At 46.3% G+C, this 17842-nt stretch overlaps 7 protein-coding genes; 4 read left to right on the forward strand and 3 right to left on the reverse strand.

Moving 5' to 3' along the window:
* Positions 1-460: 460 nt before the first annotated feature.
* On the forward strand, positions 461-1711 carry GSBLH_T00001902001 (uncharacterized protein; the record flags this gene model as incomplete). Its single annotated transcript, XM_013040381.1, has 5 exons — positions 461-630; positions 661-1011; positions 1042-1244; positions 1273-1416; positions 1446-1711. The coding sequence occupies 5 exons, from the start codon at positions 461-463 to the stop codon at positions 1709-1711; spliced, it is 1134 nt and encodes a 377-aa protein (XP_012895835.1).
* A 2767-nt stretch (positions 1712-4478) lies between these two features.
* Positions 4479-4900, reverse strand: GSBLH_T00006347001 (uncharacterized protein; the record flags this gene model as incomplete). The annotated part of the gene is made up of 3 exons (XM_013040382.1): positions 4479-4523; positions 4555-4769; positions 4801-4900. 3 exons carry the CDS (start codon positions 4898-4900, stop codon positions 4479-4481), a joined length of 360 nt encoding a protein of 119 aa, XP_012895836.1.
* Positions 4901-4948: 48 nt separating this feature from the next.
* Positions 4949-6484, reverse strand: GSBLH_T00001903001 (uncharacterized protein; the record flags this gene model as incomplete). Its single annotated transcript, XM_013040383.1, has 8 exons — positions 4949-5003; positions 5036-5122; positions 5153-5892; positions 5927-6010; positions 6045-6182; positions 6213-6278; positions 6309-6394; positions 6427-6484. The coding sequence occupies 8 exons, from the start codon at positions 6482-6484 to the stop codon at positions 4949-4951; spliced, it is 1314 nt and encodes a 437-aa protein (XP_012895837.1).
* A 399-nt stretch (positions 6485-6883) lies between these two features.
* On the forward strand, positions 6884-8604 carry GSBLH_T00001904001 (uncharacterized protein). XM_013040384.1 has 6 exons: positions 6884-7036; positions 7068-7155; positions 7186-7275; positions 7306-7388; positions 7421-8279; positions 8314-8604. The coding sequence occupies exons 1-6, from the start codon at positions 7005-7007 to the stop codon at positions 8515-8517; spliced, it is 1356 nt and encodes a 451-aa protein (XP_012895838.1). The 5' UTR covers positions 6884-7004; the 3' UTR covers positions 8518-8604.
* A 165-nt stretch (positions 8605-8769) lies between these two features.
* Positions 8770-10467, reverse strand: GSBLH_T00007046001 (uncharacterized protein; the record flags this gene model as incomplete). Its single annotated transcript, XM_013040385.1, is given in 4 exon segments — positions 8770-9069; positions 9098-9604; positions 9636-10121; positions 10126-10467. Coding segments are annotated over 4 exon segments (1635 nt in total).
* A 3156-nt stretch (positions 10468-13623) lies between these two features.
* Positions 13624-14585, forward strand: GSBLH_T00001905001 (uncharacterized protein; the record flags this gene model as incomplete). Its single annotated transcript, XM_013040386.1, has 7 exons — positions 13624-13712; positions 13741-13869; positions 13899-14028; positions 14060-14199; positions 14231-14312; positions 14342-14445; positions 14474-14585. 7 exons carry the CDS (start codon positions 13624-13626, stop codon positions 14583-14585), a joined length of 786 nt encoding a protein of 261 aa, XP_012895840.1.
* Positions 14586-14907: 322 nt separating this feature from the next.
* GSBLH_T00001906001 (uncharacterized protein) lies at positions 14908-16284 on the forward strand (the record flags this gene model as incomplete). XM_013040387.1 has 2 exons in its annotated part: positions 14908-15868; positions 15902-16284. The coding sequence occupies 2 exons, from the start codon at positions 14908-14910 to the stop codon at positions 16246-16248; spliced, it is 1308 nt and encodes a 435-aa protein (XP_012895841.1). The 3' UTR covers positions 16249-16284.
* Positions 16285-17842: the final 1558 nt, after the last annotated feature.

A 17842-nucleotide genomic window follows, 5' to 3' on the forward strand; every position in this document is an offset into this window, starting at 1 on the left:
CCTATAGCTATTCCATCTGTTGCTATCGCAAGAGGATGTATCCGAATAAGAGGCATAATGGTGAATGAAATGAGGAGCACTATTTTCATCCTTAAGATCTTTGACCGTTTGTGCCAAACTCTAAATATCGACAGACAAACAAAACATCACCTCATTCTCATTTTCATTCTCATTCCCCTCAGTAGTATATGAGCCTACACGTTATAAAAATCGATTTTCCAGCCCACTCCTATTCGAGAAAGATGTTCTAGACTTTCTTTTCATAGAAACGGTCTATCTATCCATTAGTGGCCTCTAGCGAATGTACTTGATAAAAATTCACAATAATATATAGAATTCCTAGCTTTTTGTATTCCGTATTCAAGCAAAGGAGTGTATGTACAGTAGTTCTCCTATTATTCATAGTGATGTATTGATAACTATACGATTACCCTTATTATTTTCTTTGTCATTTTATCGAATGTCAACAACTCACACGTGCTGCCGCGAGGGATGCGGCAAACCAGCAACGAAGAAGTGCCCTACGTGTATTCAATACGGACTTCCTGATTCGTTCTTTTGTTCGCAGGAATGCTTACGAGCTGCGTGGAAGGTTCACAAGAAGTACCACGAGGAAGAATTGGAAAAGATGTAGAAATTGTGCCATTGTTCGATGTGCAGGATGCCCCCGCAATTTCACGGATATAAATTTACGGGAACGCTCCGTCCAGGAAAAGTGTCTCCTATGATGAAAGTCCCCGATCACATCCCTAAGCCCGATTATGCGATTACGGGTCGTTCGAAGAGTGAAGAATCGGAAACGAACGGAATCGAATATAAATCACCGCGAGATATTGAGGGAATGCGCGCTGCTTGCCGTGTGGGTCGTGAAGTCCTCGACATAGCGGGAAGCGCTGTAAGACCTGGAATTACAACCGATGAAATCGATAAAATCGTGTTTGAGGAGTGCGTGAAGCGAAATGCTTATCCCTCTCCCTTGAACTACTATTTCTTCCCTAAAAGCGTTTGCACGTATCCCACATCGATTCTCCTACTATCTAGTTCCGTCAACGAAGTGGTTTGTCATGGCATTCCCGATTCTCGCAAGCTGCAAAGCGGCGACATCGTGAATCTGGACATTACCGTCTACTACAAAGGATACCACGGCGATCTCAACGAAACCTTCTTCGTGGGCAAAGTATCCGACGAGGATGTCCGTCTCGTTGAATGCGCCTACGAAAGTCTTCGCCACGCCATTTCCAATTGTAGAATTCCCCAAATCCTTTCATCTAGTGAAGCCCAACATGCACATCCGAGACATCGGCGATCTGATCAGCGATGTGGTGGACAAGTACGGATACCAAGCGGATCGGAACTACTGCGGCCACGGAATCGGTAAAATGTTCCATTGCAACCCGACGATCCCGCATTATCGACGTATTGGCGCTCGAAAAGCTTAAAAGTAGACAACAACGCGAAGGGATCGGTGCGACCCGGGATGGTTTTCACGATCGAACCGATGATTAACAAGGGAAATCGGTACGATCAACGATGGCCGGACGATTGGACGGTCGTCACGACGGATGGGCAGCGGTCGGCGCAGTTTGAGCATACGGTGTTGGTGACGGAGACGGGATTGGAGATCTTGACGGTGTCGCCGAGGTTTTATGATGTGTCGAAGCCGGTGACGGAGATGTTGCCGTTTGATCGGAAGATGTTTCAGCGTGATTGAGGAGGATGTTTGTTGAAATAAGCGTTGTGAAGGGAGGGTGATGATGATGATGATAGTGTGGGAGAAAAGAGATATGAAATAGAAAGGAATGATGTGTTGGATTTGTAGGATTATCGACGGATTCCGGTACGAAGGTGATGGTGTTCTATTTTTATGATAGATTTGCATTCGTATTGAATTACAGATAAGATAATATATCAAAAGGATGTTTTAGAATGATGGGATACTGTTGTGTTGTTGAGAATAATGGAGATATGTCGGATGATGATGCAATAATAATAGCTAGGAAATAATGAGTGAATCATTCTGTATTCTGTGTGAGTGATGACGATTTCGAATCCTCAACGAACGACTCTGATATGAATAATGATGGAGATGCTGCTCAATGTCGTTATAATCGGAATTGGTAAGGATATCTTTTGTTTAACAAGTATATCACTATACCATATTAATTGGATATAACTTAAAATGAACGTGGCTATTCATCAGTAAATAACTGAAATTCAGACATGACGAAAATGAGTATTTGCTATGCAAAATGCCCAATGTTCAAGTGTTTGACCATTATTTCACAAAATGATTTCCATTGTATTGTATTATTGATGCAGGGAGATACGTGCAAGTTCCGCTCCTTTTCAATGGATTCTAAAAACAGAAACAATGAATATCGTTTCTTTATGACGATTGTGAGGATCAAAGACAAGTAATCACAGGGTTACACAAGTCAAACGAGATGACACACATTCTTGAGTTTTTTCTTGTATTATGTGACATACTGGCACCTAACAAATACTATACTAAAGATTGTCTGTGCAAAAGCGTCCATAGGTCTGTGTAATGAAAAAGATATATTATTAACTATACCTGATATTTCGTGTTGTGTTCGATATATGTCGAATTAAACCATATCAGCACGATATGGATTAAATGTCATGATTGGCAAAGAGTGAAAACTCCAAAGCGAGAGTGAACAGAAGTTCGTATTTTTATTAACCATCACTCAGTTAATACTAGCATGTGGTTAAAAAGCTTGTTAATACATTAGAATGAGTAATAATGAAGCAATTATAGTAATAAAGTAACAGTTTTGCCGTATTACTTGTTCTAATTTTAATGCATAACATTACCGATTCTATCAATTCTGTTAATAATGACTATGAGTACTGATTGTCCTATCATAAATGGTGTGCAAGCATGCCTGGGTGAAGAAATGAAAATAGATAGCGATTATACTCATGAATAGTTATAGAGAATGTATATAATTGAAATTCAGTAATAAAGTATTCGTAAAACAATAATATGTGATGAATGAACCAAAAGTATTGAAAGTACTTGGAAATCATCAAATTGGTGATGCTTCATATAATGAAAAACAATTCATTGTAGTAGAAAAAGGAATAGTGGATTTGGATCATGGAAATCGATTTGAAGGATTGGTGTTAACAGTAAAAATGGTCATGATTTCAATAGTGTAGGTTTAGTGATATTAGAAGGTAGTTTTAAGTATTGAATTATGAATGCATTTTGATATTTCAAATCATTGTAATGTCAGTCTACCTCTCTCATTCTTTGGTGTACGATAGAAATCAAATTATATACTTTGTTTGCTTGATTTGATTTCATTTATAGACTTTTTCCATATTACTAATCCGTTCAGATACAGAGCTGATACTGGAGATTCCTCTTGTATCGTTTGATATTTGTCATGCTAATGATTCTTAACATTTTTTATCATCTTTTTTCTTTAACAATCACAGAGTTTCATTATCTCTGACAATAATAATAATAATGCAAAACCAATGCTTTTTATACTTTATAATTGACACAAGAACAGCTGTAGTCTATTTCTCTCATGATGTAATTCGTTTACAACATAAAGTCAATGACTTTTTAATGTTACACACAATTATACAGATGTAACCAACCATAATATACAGTTTTCGTCTTAACAGCAAAGTATAGACAAGTACTACTATACTCATTACATAAGTGAAATCGTTATAAAGATAATTGATTCGCAACAAATGAACTATTTAATCTTATCACGACCATTTCTTGTTGTCAACATTACTTGTACGATAGTAAATAAACATTTTTAAATTACCATTCTCTTTCGGCATCATTTTCTTTCACTCGCACTTTACTTATTATGCATTTTCTTTTTATAAATCTTTAGGTACATCCCCTATTCTATATGAATGAGTTGCTATTGTCGATTTTTCTTTATTGAATCTTTTCCACCAAAGACATGATATACCACATTCTCGTTATTGTCTATTTCTTTCATGATAACTCTTTGAACACCTGACAAGTATTGCATGGTAACATAACAATCTCATTCTTTGAGTGCACATATAATTCTAAGCAGCATTCCCTTATCCAAACAATACTCATTATACATATATGCTATCTAAATGACATTTACCCATCAATTTTAATTCACTATTCACAATGCGTTTACAACAAAGACTTTAACCTCGATAATTATTCCGCTTTTTACCTCCAAGTTCTAGTGGATCGATTCCTGTTCCCTCCCATCGCTGCTTCCCTCGGCGGCTTAAAGGAACATTACTTTCTGTATGTGAACAAGAGGAAAGCGACATCACCTGGACGCTTTTTACAATTTCGAAGCTTTGGTTGCCCAAAAACAACATCAGCAGTATGGCTATGAATCGGAGTCGTATCGCGTGTTGATTGCGGAGTGGGACGTTTCACACTTTGCTGTGGAGGTGGGTTCGTGGCAAAGCATCTAAAACATTAGCAACTATCAATGAATAAACTCTGGACAAGTCCAAGTAGTCACATTTGTTTTCTAAGAATCACAACGAATAGACTCTCCTTACTCTATTCCAATAATAATAGTGACCTGTGTTTTTATCGAATACAGCAGTCCAATACGCAGATTCGTCCTCCTTTGGGACTGGAGGCGCCTCTCTTGGAACGCTGTCACTATTTGATTTCGATGCTTTTGACACTAATTTTTCCTCCTGAATCTTCACCTCCGAGGATTTTTCGATCTTGGCTTCTTTCTCCTTTGAAATACTCTCCTCCTTTACTTCTACACATTCTAACTCAAACAAATAGCCCACTTTCAACTTTTGTCTCGTTCACCTTGAAGCCGGTAGTTTCGACTTGCTTCGGTGCGCTTTCCACGTCTTCGTCTCCGTAGGCAAAGAGATTTAGCGACATATCCCAAACCCAAACTCTTTGTTAATTTCAACAAACAACTCTCTTAATTTACAATCTGCAACAATAACTGTTGGACTGAGTGATATAGCGAATATATCTGTGTCTACGCCTCACCATCCCCCATGTTCCTCCTACGCATTGTAATTCTTGTCCTCCACGTCCACAGCCAGTCCCTTCACTCGCAGTCCCGACACCTCGTAATTGGGAATCTCGAACCGAATGCTACGCCTCACTCTGCCCCTCGACGGCTACGTGATGGGTCCGATCTCCTTGGTCACGAACTGCGTCGCCGGCTTTTCGAGGTTGAAAATCACCTTCAGATAGTACTCCTTCTGCCCCGAGACCTTGTGGATCATCCACAGCACGCGGTGGTCCTTCTCGCGGTACTCCTTGGTCTGTCCGATAGCGTCGGAGGCCAGCGTGACCGAGCACGTGGTGGTGTCGTGCGGCGTGTGCATCGCAATGAACACGTTGCTCGCGTCCACGTCCGGCTCGAACAGCGACTTCACCTGCAGAATCAGCTCGATCTTGGTCTCGCTCTTCTCCTCCACCATGGGCCGAATCATGAAGGGCACGCGGAACGGCGTGGTGATGCGGTAGTTCATCGCCACGAACTCGCCTTCCGGCGGGTTGAAGCTCAGCAGGCGGTCGCTCTCGAACTTCTCCAGGTTCATGCACTGGTGGAAGTTCATGTCGTCCACGATGATGAAGTCCTCCGCCGACAGCGTGCGGCCCGTCTCGTCCTGCACCACGGGGATCGGCGTGTCCTTCCCCACCAGCAGGTTCTGCGAGAGCAGCATGCGCACCGGCGGACAGCCGTTCAGGTAGCTCCGCATCGTCAGGCTGCCGTCGATCGACTGCGACAGCACCGTGCCGTCGCACGCCAGCATCACGTTCAGACGCTCGTAGATGTCCACGTACAGCTCGTTCACCTTGCGCTTCGCGCCCTTGTCCGTCAGGATCGACTTGTTCACATCGCCGATCAGGTTCTTCTAATGGAATAAAATAGGACTACAAGAAGAAAACCTTCGGGTCGGCGATCACAACGGGCTTGTTGTGCACGAACTGCACAAGAGCCTCGCTGGATGTGTCTTGCGGATAGCCGAAATCCTGGGGGTTAGAAAAGATAAAGAGAGAGGGGAACGATCGCTTCGTCCAGCAATTCGTAGATCAGAGAGAAGTTCTTGCGAACCGCTTCTTCCGTCAGCATTCCGCAGTAATCCTTGATGATCTTGAGGAGACGGCTCAGTATCTCGATGCCCAAGGCGGGAGACATGTTCATCTACAGGGAAATAACGAGATGCGCCCAAACCTTCGTGGTGACAACGAAATACAGACCGTTTCTGCGCTCGAAAATATAGGTAATCGCTCCGCTAATCTGCAAGTAACGAAACGCGACCTATCCTACAAACACCGGAGGACAGTCTCCATGCGGCCACGAACGCACCACACGCAAGAACTTCTCGCAGGAAGTAATGGGAGTATCAAAACGGACTGAAAAAGTGAGTACTCTCCGAAATCCCTACAATCCTTCAGAATAAGACGATCTCCTCTATCAGTCAGAATGAAGAACTGGGAAATCATATCTAGATCAAACAATTGACAATAGAATTGAAATAGAGTACATAATATCAAACCCCGATCAATCTGTGGGTATAAACATCATGAGCGATTCAATACCTGCACGTTCATGTCAATGTGTAAGTGGAAAAAGAATCTGGAAGGACAGTAATTGCACGAGTCTTCTTAATAATACGTAATAACATCATAAAAAGCGATAGATGTTTGATCAGTTTATTTCACTCATTTACATTAACTTTTACGATCATTTTTTAAATATCAATATAGATAACAAAAGCCACAAAATTAAATCTCATAACGAAGAAGACTGTTTCAATAATACATAGCATTCCCGCGGTATTATCTAATGGCGATGGAGGTTATAAAAAGAATATTATGAGGCTGTTTTCGATCGTGGTATGTGCAGAAAGTGAATCTAATTCTCTAGAATCTTGTGCTCCTACCTTTCTTGGTGAGTGCTGTCGTAATTAAATATGATCCTGTTGTACTAAATAATGCTACCATGATCAAGCAAGTCCAGTTCATGTTTGATAACAAAACGTCTCCCGCGTCTAGGTACGTTTTTCTTTGTGAAATTCAGTTGAAGTGGTTCTGGATACGTAGATAATTACATTGAATTGGAGTTCTTTGTAACTAAGAATAATCCAAGCCTGGAGGCACAGGCAGTGGTAGAGGTACTTAATTGTGTGTTAACTGAATTTTAGGTCATGGTCGTCTCGGACGACGTTTTCCAGACCATAGGTATCGATGAGAAGAATGAGCATTACTATTGTTGTGATGATCAGGCGTACGATGTAGTTTTACTTTTCTGGCTCGAGCTGTAGAACAACCAGTGCCAGAACCATAACCATCTGTGGGTGCGGAGCAACGAAACGTCTCAGTACCGTTCTAGCTCCATCGATTTCAAGTTGGCTGCTCGCTTCTCCTTTCATTCTTTAGGGGTGAGAACCGCACCGTGAACGTTCACTTCGACGTCCCCAAGGAGGGCAAGTACTGGATCGTTCTGGGCTTGTGCGATCCGGATACGTCGAACGTGAAGGTGTCTGGCAAGGCGGTGATTATGAATCCTTACGGCCACATCCCTGCTCGCATGTACGGCATCATCCCGTTCACCAAGTGGGTGCTGCTGATCTACACAGCGCTCTTCTTGGCGTGGATCATCCGCTGCTGCTGGTACCGCAAGGAGCTGATGAGCGTGCACGTGATGATCACGGTGGTGGTGGGCACGTTCCTGTTCGACACGGTGATCCGCCTGCTGATGCTGAGCAACTTCAATCACGAAGGTGTGTACGACCGGAAGATCACCATGTTCTCTCTGTTCATCACGTCGGCCACGCACACCGTGGCGCGGTGTCTGATTATCATGGTCGCGATGGGTCTCGGCGTGTCGAAGGCCTCGCTGGGCAACTCCATGTGGAAGATCGTGGTGATGGGCGTCGTGTACTTCTTCTTCTCTCTCTGGGACTCGATCGTCTCGACCTACTCCACCGATTCCAAGGTGAATCTCTACCGCATCATCCCCGCTTCCCTTCTCGACTCGTTCATCTATTTCTGGATCTTGCAGTCGCTTCTGGACACCATCCAGGAGCTGGAGGATAAGAAGCAGACCGGAAAGCTGGACGTGTTCATTAGTCTGCGAAACATCATCATCGTGGCCGTGATCGTGTCGACGCTCTACAACGTCCTCTTTAGCTATCTGATCATGTTCAAAAAGATCGACTCGCTCTGGAAGTATCAGTGGTTCTTTAATGACGGTGTATGGACCAGCTCCTATTTGCTGCTGGTCGCTGTGATCATGGTAAGCTTGCTGGGCTGTGTCTCTGATCTCGTAGTATTTGTGGGCTCCCAATGAGCGGTCGTTGGCGTACGCCTATCACGTCCAGGTTTCGACGGATGAGAGACAGGACCAGGAGGAATATGCGATGCAGGAGGACGGCCTTCAGGGTGCTGGAGGCGAGGGAAGCATTCAGGTAGCGACCGTGGAGGCCACCGAAGACAGTCTGAAGCCGATGACGATTAAGGCTCAGAGTGCATAAATAACAGCACGATAAGAGAGAGTGATATAGGATCGATAATGGACTATGAATGAATGATTGAATGAGTGAATAAATGGATGGATGGATGGGTTGTTTGTTGCAACACACAGGAGAAAGGGGTGAATCGAAGAGCCCTTTGGGATAGCGGCCTTCTTCGTGCAGCTTGCTGATGATCTTCTCGAGGAAACTCGCGGCCATCGTGGGATTGTCCTTCGTGATATCGCGACTTGCCGTCACTTCCTTCCAGCACTCCTACCTCCGAATAATCGACGGAGCAATGCAGATTCCGCAGCTATTCGGCGTCAGCAGGTTCTCCGAATGGTCCAAGTAGCAGCAGAACAAGTCAAACAAAAACTGCGCGACCTGGCGATTCGGCGGAGGCAGCAAGTCCAGCACCTTCAAGCAATCCTCTCGCGTGCTCTTCGCCGCTTGAATCAAGTCATCGTAGATCTCAAACGGAAACAACGGCTCCCTCATATCATAAAAGATTCGTTTCAGCACCGTGATCGCCACGTGCGCCGAATCCATCGTCTCGATACACGCGTAATCGCCCTACCTCCCACGCTCTCCCCGACCCTACCATCGCAATCCATCGCAGATACTTGTCCCGCTTCTCCTGCGCCGCGCTGTGGCGAAACGCTCCTTCCTGTTTATAGCCCTCCAATTCGACCAGTTTCCGCGCTAACAGAATAAACACCCGCGGGACTTTCTTCGCGTACCGCGCCGCCAGCGGGTCCAGCGTCTCGTTCTGCGGGGAACGCGCCAGCGGCAGCGTGCGATGCAAAGTTTCGTTGATCTGATGGCGCAGAGAGAGAGCGAATTGCTGCTGGATCACCGATTCGGCCGCGCGGACGCCCTCGCTTTCTCCCGCGGTTTCTTCGGTGCGGCCGAGGAGCGAGGGAAGCTCGGTGCGGACCCACTGAATGAGGTGGCTGAGGAAGAGAAGGAAGCGCTGCGCTTCCTGGTGCGAGAGAAACCCGAGCGTCACGACGTGGTCGGCGTCTTCCTTCTCGCGTTCCGAGGCCAAATCCCATCGACAGTGCAGTTGGAGGAGGAAGAACAGCCCTGACGGCTCGATTCCGAGTAGCTACGAATCATGGAATTCCAGAAAAAGGGACTTCTTCGCGAATGCTTCGCACAGCGAGGCGGTGAATCTGCGAGGAGCTTCGCGTCTGCCAGCACACGCTTTCGAGCGTGGGAGTGACCCAGAACCGCTTCTCTTTGAGAGATTTATCGGAGGCGGACATGTGGATGAAGACGCCATTGAGAAGGCCGAACAGCATGCGGTCTTCGTCCATGTAGCACTCGGAGCGACTTTCGATCGGCGACAGTCGCACAGCGGCTTCCGTTTCGATCGGGAAGCCGTGTCGCGAGAACAGCTCCGTCATTTTCTCCACGGTGAGCAGCTCGCCCACGGAACAACCGCGGAGATCCGACGGAATCCGCGTGTTCTCCACTTCGCTCAGCCGCGCTACCACCTGGGTTCTCCGTTTCTCCCATTCGGATTCCTCGAGGTCCTGCAAGGGCACCGCTCTCTCGAGCAAGCCTTCGATGGTGTAGAGCGCGATCCCCGCGTTCTGGGTGAAAGAGAATCGATGAGACGCCTACTTCGTCATCGGAGTGACATCGTTTGTGCAGATGAGCGACGAGATAGGGGAGCAGTTGATCGGAGGGCCTGCAGAACTGGGAGAGCACATAGAGCGCTTCGAAGGCTTTGGTTTCGGCGCGAGCATCGGTACATTCGTTGGTTTGTCGAATGAAGAAGGCGAAGATTTCGTCGGTGAGGTCGGGAAAGCGGATCAATCCCTTAATGATCGAGTTGAGCTTTTGGAGATCTGCGTTGGAGAGAAGCCCGCACACAGTAGAATTGCGCTGGCTTTTCGCATCCGGCAGCACGCCCTGGATGGTCAGAATGGAGTGTTCGAAGCCGAGAATATCCGCGAGATGCATTCGATTTACGGGGTGCAATGGATGAAGCAGTGGCTTCGCTGAGAAACAACAGAGCGGCTCCACCGATGCGTTTCGAAAGAAGGTTTTTTTGCGTTGGAAATAGACCGAAGCGTAGTCCACAAAGCGGTAATCCGCGACGTCGGGGAAGAGATAGCTCCGCTCCTGCTTGAAGGAGAGAAGCGACTGCAGAGAGTGCAGAGAATGCATCGATTCCGATGTTTTCTCGGCCTCTTTGGAGTCGGAAGATTCGATCGAGTTGAAGAATTTCATCGATTTGCGTGGAGGAAGCAGTTCCTTTGTGGTATTTGTGGTATGTAGTTTATTTAATTCGTTTGATTGATTTATTTTTACTGATTCGATTCGTTCATTTGGTTCATTTGGAACTTTAGGGGGCTTCAAGTCCTTCAAATCGGGCGTTTCCCGAGTCTCAAGCGGTTTCTTATCTCCCCGTTTCTCCAGTTTCTCCAATGCTTTCTCCACCTCATCCATCGGCTCCGGTTTCTCCAATTTCTCCGGTTTCCCTGCTTGTTTCGGCGTCCATACGCGCTCTAACGGCAATGCTGGCTCCGAAAACCGCGAACTCTGCGAGGAGTCGGATAACCGCGGTAACGGCATATGAATGGGGGATAGCGGGCGTTTTCCGTGCCGCGGAGAATTCAACCGGCGAATGGGCGACCCGACTTCGATGCGTTTGGGCCCCGCAATGCGCGGATTGATCTGCTGCAGCTCCGCCCAGACGTCGGTAAGAATGAAAAGCGGGCGATTGTGCCGGCTGCTGGCTAGAAGTGAATTCCCGCGGGAGTGGAAACAGTAGGTGACGGGGATGCTGTGAAGGCCTGGGGATGAGAGAGAGAGAAAGAGAGGTACGGAGGGGGATGTAGGAGAGAACGTTCTTGATGGAGATGTGCTGGGAAGAGAGAACGGACTCGAGCGGAGATCGCTTGGAGGATCGAGAGCGCGAATGAGAGCGACGAGAGCCTTCGACGGAGAAGCGGAAGGCTTCGTAGTACCACTATGGTGGAGGGAGAGGAGGAGAGGGAACGGCGTATTGGGAGATGAGCTTGGGGTCATTCATGGAGTTGAGATATTGGTAGATGAATTGGAGGATTCGATGCTGCAGCTCGCTGACTATGGAGGATTAGAGAGAGAAAGAGTGGGGAAATACGATTGTCGTTCATGATGTTCACCTCGTCATTCGTATCCACAGAAAGAGAGGAACGAAGCGCGGTAGAACTAGCAATTAAGATTCATTTTGAACGAGAAATACAAGGGGGACATATTGGAACAAATAGTGGGAGATAGTTTCCGGATACTCCGTTGAATGGAAGAATAGTCGTGACTGAATTTGTAGTCTGCGGGAGTTGGAGAAGAATGATCACATCGCGTAGAGAGTACCGACTTCCATTTAGGAACATACTCTGTTGAAGGCAATATCGGCTGAATATAGTCATAGGGGACATAGCCTTTGCTTCCATCCAATGACTGAGCAAAGACCCAACCCTTATAAACATTAGTACGTACGATCACGAGCTGGTCAGTATCCAGATCCATTTCACAATCCTGTATACGACGAAACACAGAGCGCGCCTTCCCAAAGTACTGTCAAGGTAAACAACGGAACAAAAAACAAGGATATATAAAAAATAAAGCTATTTTCTCCACATAAATCGCAAACATTCAAATATTGAATACGAACGGAAGAAAGGTCCGGTACATTCACATTCCACGTTGCTTCCTTGGTATTTGGATTTGTATAAAAGTAGTGTGCAAAATCAGGATATGCACACTGAAACCAACTGATAGATAGAGACATATTTGAATTTATAAAAAAAGATCAGCGAGGTTTCAAATATGAAAAAATAATAGAAAGTATATGAACTGTTTAGTTAAATGGTTGATCACTTTTTTCTGCAACGGAACAATGGGAGTTCAAGTCCGTTAGGAGGTTTTTTTCTTTTTCAAATTGTACCCGATTTTTGCAATTCAACTATTCGAAATTGGGGTTTTAACCCGTAATGAAAAGTGAGATAGAGTGATGGTAGTCGATTGGAGTCAACAGTTATGTTGTACCTTCTCAGCCGTTTGGCTAAGATCAAGTGTAGTATCTGTTCTTTTCAGTGTGAAAACTGAAAATGTACCCACTGGGTACATCTTTTTCACCTGTATTTTTCGACTGGGCAGGCAGTAAACCTAGTTTACTAGGTTGTGCCAGCGCGAGTGTCCTTTGCATTGCACTACCGCGAAGTGATGCTCACCGCCCTTCATTTAATTGAATAAGTATTTTGATTTTGAATGAATGATTTTGAATATATTAAATTGAGGTTTTGACAACTTTACTATATATTCACAGGAAATCGATTTTGGAAAGGGTTTTTGGTTCAGACTTTGCCGTTACGGATGTTTAACACATTGCTTGATTGACAATACACATAGATACGAGGAACCGCACAAATAATCGAATTTCTATCACTATCAAATTCCATGTTTCGTTATCTTCCTTTCCTTCAATGAAACAATTCAGATCTATTCTTTTCAACATAATGAAACATTCTGATGCCAGCAATTTAGTATAATCCTGATATCCTAAACCCATAACGAAGAATTGAATAGAGTGCTAGTAGCCGATTGGAGTCAACAGTTATGTTGTACCTTCTCAGCCGTTTGGCTAAGATCAAGTGTAGTATCTGTTCTTTTCAGTGTGAAAACTGAAAATGTACCCACTGGGTACATCTTTTTCACCTGTATTTTTCGACTGGGCAGGCAGTAAACCTAGTTTACTAGGTTGTGCCAGCGCGAGTGTCCTTTGCATTGCACTACCGTGAAGTGATGCTCACCGCCCTTCATTTAATTGAATTAGTATTATGTCTTTGAACGATTATTTTGGTATATATTAAAATGAGGTTTTGACAACTTTGCTATAAATAATAATAGTAAGTATACTTATCGTCAGCTGACTTTCGAATATGCCTATTTTTCGGACTTTTTTTGTCACCCTAATCATCCTTTGCAAAATGCATTGAATTTGATTTTAGTCATATCATTAAGATGAGAAAGTAAAATAAAATACTATGCACAACTGATACAATTGATAGGAGTTTCAATCCTTATTCTAAAAATTGTGTTTTTTAGATTTTAAGGATCACGAAACACTCAAAAATGATTTGGTGTATTCTTTTTTGCTTTTATATTTCCCTTTCCTTTTCAATTCAGAGAAGTATTGAATGCTCTGCCGAGCCTCAAAAGAAGTAGGATCATTCCAAGCGTGTCACATAGCTATCCTTTCTGCAACCCAGATTTGGACATTGACACTCGTGTAGATGACTTCGTTTCTCGACTTACTCTCGATGAATGTGCCTCTCTCCTTAACAGCGAATCTCCTGCGATCGAACATCTGGGCGTACGGTACGCTTTTGATTCCAAGTTGACCACAGTCCCTATGACTGGAGAAGCAATTGCCTTCATGGTTGGGGATGGTGGGGTCGTACTACGGACTGGAGAGATTTGCGCTGGCAGAATTTCCCCATGCCGGTAGGCTTGGGAGCGACTTTCAACCCTCGTCTGGTAAATCCGTTTTTGCGTGGTAATTTTAAAGATTAAAAAGGTCGCAGATGTCACTGCAAAGGAGGGTCGTGCACTTCACAACATGATCCTCGAGTTCTATAATGGAACGACTCCAGAAGCTGGCGGTTTGAACTGTTTCAGTCCCAATATTAATCTTATTCGCGATCCTCGGTATTTACGAGAATCCATTTTAATCTACTAGGTGGGGTCGGAACATGGAGGTGTTCTCTGAGGATCCGTATCTAACAACGATTCTTGGTGGTGTTTACACCTTCAGTCTCCAAGTCGCTTTCCATGCTTGATTAAACCTCAGCAAAAAGTCGACGGCTACTACATGCTCGCAGCGTCTCCTAAGCACTTCGCCGTTCACTCCGGACCCGACAGCTCGCGCCTCTCCTTCGTCGCGAACGCGACGGAGTTTTATTTTGCTTGTTTTTTTACACAGACACGATCTTTACGAATTCTTCCTTCCCCAATTCGAAACACAAACACGATGCTTAAACGCACTTGAAATCATGCCAGCTTATTCGTTTTTCTTTTTCACCGCGGTTATCTAGAGGTCTTCGATCGAAAGAGTCGCCCAAAGGCGAACCCGACGTCGCAAACCACTTTTTACTACAAACTTTGCTTCGAGATCGCTGGAATCGATCCGATATCCACGTGATGGCCGATAATACCGCGGTTTTATTCGTATTAATAGCAGAGAGAATCGATTCCAGTCGTACACCGAGATGAAATACGCGCGATCCCCCGCGGAAGCTGCAGAACTGGCGATAAACGCGGGAACAGATATGGATTTGAACCAGGGAGACAATGTAATGGACGTTTACACGGCCCAGAACGTTCGCGAGGGCAAAGTCGCCGAGCAAACCGTGCGAGATGCTGTGCGTAGAGCGTAGGAACCGCGGGAATTTCACAAACAGAACACGTCTGCGAATGCTGGTCGGCGATTTCGATTCGCCGGAGCGCGTTTCGATGCAGAAAATGGGTCGTGAATGGATCAATACCCCCGAATTCAAAGCGATCAATTTGCAGAGCGCACACGAAGCCATCGTTTTACTGCGAAATTCCCGCGGGTTGCTGCCGTTGCGTGGGGATTACAAGCGAATCGCGGTTATTGGCGCGAATGCAAACAGCACCGTGGTGTTCACAGGCGATTACGAGGGATTGGCAGATCACATCTACACGCTTCTCGAGGGCGTTTCATTGCGTGCACCTCGCGCGGAGGTCGTGTTTGCTCCGGGTTGCCGCGATATTTTCTGCAATAGCACGGAGCTCTTCGATGACGCACTTTCCCTCGCGAAAACCGCGGATCTGGTCATTCTGGGATTCGGTACGGACAAAAACGCGGCCTGTGAGCGCGACGATTTGATGGAAACCACGTGCGAGGGCGTTTCGATCGGCGCGACGCAGCTCCCTGGCTGTCAAGGCCGCCTGTTCGACGCGATTTTGAGCGTCAATCCGAACGTTGTGTTGGTCGGAATGAGCGGACAGCAGCTGAACAACCCGAAGAACGCGGAGACCGTTCTGTTCGCGCCGTTTTTGGGCAACTTCGGGGGCCTGGCGATCGCGGATGTGCTGTTTGGGCGTTTCAATGTGGGCGGTCGGCTTCCGTTTACGTTGTATAAAGAAACGGAGAAGCTGCCTGCGATTGGGAGCTACGATATGACGAGTTATCCGGGAAGAACGTATCGATATCATCGATTGGAGCCCGAATTCCCGTTTGGATTCGGCTTGTCGTATTCGAAGTTCGAGTATAGTGATCTTCGCGTGTCGACCAATCAAATGAAGGCGTGCGAATCGGTCAAAGTGGAAGTGGAGGTGAAGAATTTGGGTCCTTGTAGAGCGGTGAAGGATTGGAAGTGAAGGATAGATGATGGAAATGAAGTCGTGCAGTTGTATGTGTCGTTTTTGAATGTGGGAGCGGAGCTTCCGATCGCGCTGACGCCAATTCGAACGCTGCAAGGAGTCGAGAGAGTGGAGATTCGCAATGGAGAGACGAAGACGGTGCGATTTGAACTGGAGCCGATCAATTTCTCGCTAATTGATGAGAATGGAGCGCGAAGAATCTTTGAGGGCGCGTATGAAATCCAGGTGGGAGGCGGACAGAAGGGATATGCGGAGGTGCTGACGCAGAAGGTGGAGATCCGCGGACCGAGCGTAGATATGGAAAAATGCTCGAAGATCACCTATTATTGCCCGGATTTCTCGAAGTATTGAGCGTGGTAACAATGAGAAGAAAGAATTATTTGGAAATGTTTGTTTGAAACAACGAGTGAGTGAGTGAAAGATTGATGATAAGAATGTGATATTTAAATAAGGCTGGAAAGAATAATGAGATGAGAACGGCCATATCTGATGGAAAGCGCCCTAACCCGTCCGATCTAGGAAGCTAAGTCATCACGAGTCGAGTTAGTACTAGTGTGGGTGACTCGCTGAGAAGTCTCGATGCTGTTCTTTTACTCCATTATTCCATTCTATTTTTCTCAACTCAACTCAACTCAACTCAACTCCAGGAGGGCTTCCTGCGATCTCTTCTGCGAATGGAATAGCATGAACTACCCTGCTTCTGTCCCGCGGATGCTTATTCCCATCACGCCCCATTTGGACATCTCCATTTCCACCTGCAGCAAGGGACACGTGATCGAGCGTGCCTGCACGGCGGGTGTGGGGTCGGCTATGGATTGGTCGGGTCGGTTTACGGCTTGGGCTTGGGCTTGGGCTTGGGCATGGGGTACGTGACGGACGTGGTGTTCCCCGCGGTTTTGTATGCGGTGTGTGTGGAATCAGGCGGAGGGCATTGAGTGGGACTGTGCGATGGCGATTACCGGATCCTTCCATGATCTCTGCACCGCCACGTGCGAGCTTCGCGCTCCCGCCACTTCCTCCTTCCTCCTTCCTCCTTCCGCCGAACCGTCTGGTTCCCCGCGGGACGCGATGTGTGGGACGTGTTGGAGGGTGGGATCCCCGCGACTTCCTACACGCTGGAGTGCGTCCCGAGCGAAGTGGGCAGTGCCGAGTGGATGGGCAGGCAATTCGGAGTGTCCACGATGGCCACGTCGGAATTCGTTGGGTGTTGGTGGTGGACGGCGAGCCAACCTCCTCGCTCACCGGTTCGCTCTGGGTGTGGGTGTGGGTGTGGGTGTGGGTGTGAGTGAGCAGGAATCTGGTGGGCGATGGGGTGGGGTCCGTGGCTCCCTACGAAGGTGTGCAGAGTCGACCGGGCTCTCTGGATCTCTTCCTTCCAACTGGGCGCAGAACGCCACCGTGGTCTCCGTCACCCAGCCCCTCCGCCTCCGCTTCCTCTTCGCCTACGACGTGACCGGCGCGTTCATCCGCGCCCACCTCGTCGATCACGCCTGGTGCGCCGTGGGTCGCGATGTTTCCACGTTTCCACGATCCAGACCGATTTGGTAGTTGCTGAGAGAAAGAGAGAGAGAAATGGTTGCGGTGTTTGGTTTGGAAGATGGATGGATGGATGGATGGATGGAATTGTAGAGATGTGGAATGGTTGAAGCGTTGTAGGATTTGAATGAGAATCGAAAATGTGTTTAGGAAGGAAAGAAGGAAAATGTAGATTTAGAGTGTGTAGGGTGTTGGAATGATTTAGAAACATGAACAGAATAATCCAGAACGAGGAACCAAACGACTCTAGTTGATAATAATAATAATAATAATAGAGTGCTGTGAGTTGATGGTTGATTTGCTAGCATTGTGCTAATGATTCTACTGCATCTACCGAGAACATATTGTCTTAGAACACAGCAGCAATACACATAATTGTAATATCTCAATGACTTTCTACTATTACCAC

Source organism: Blastocystis hominis (assembly GCF_000151665.1).
Source record: "Blastocystis hominis, Singapore isolate B (sub-type 7) whole genome shotgun sequence assembly, scaffold_14".
Taxonomy (NCBI): Eukaryota; class Bigyra; order Opalinata; family Blastocystidae; genus Blastocystis; species Blastocystis hominis.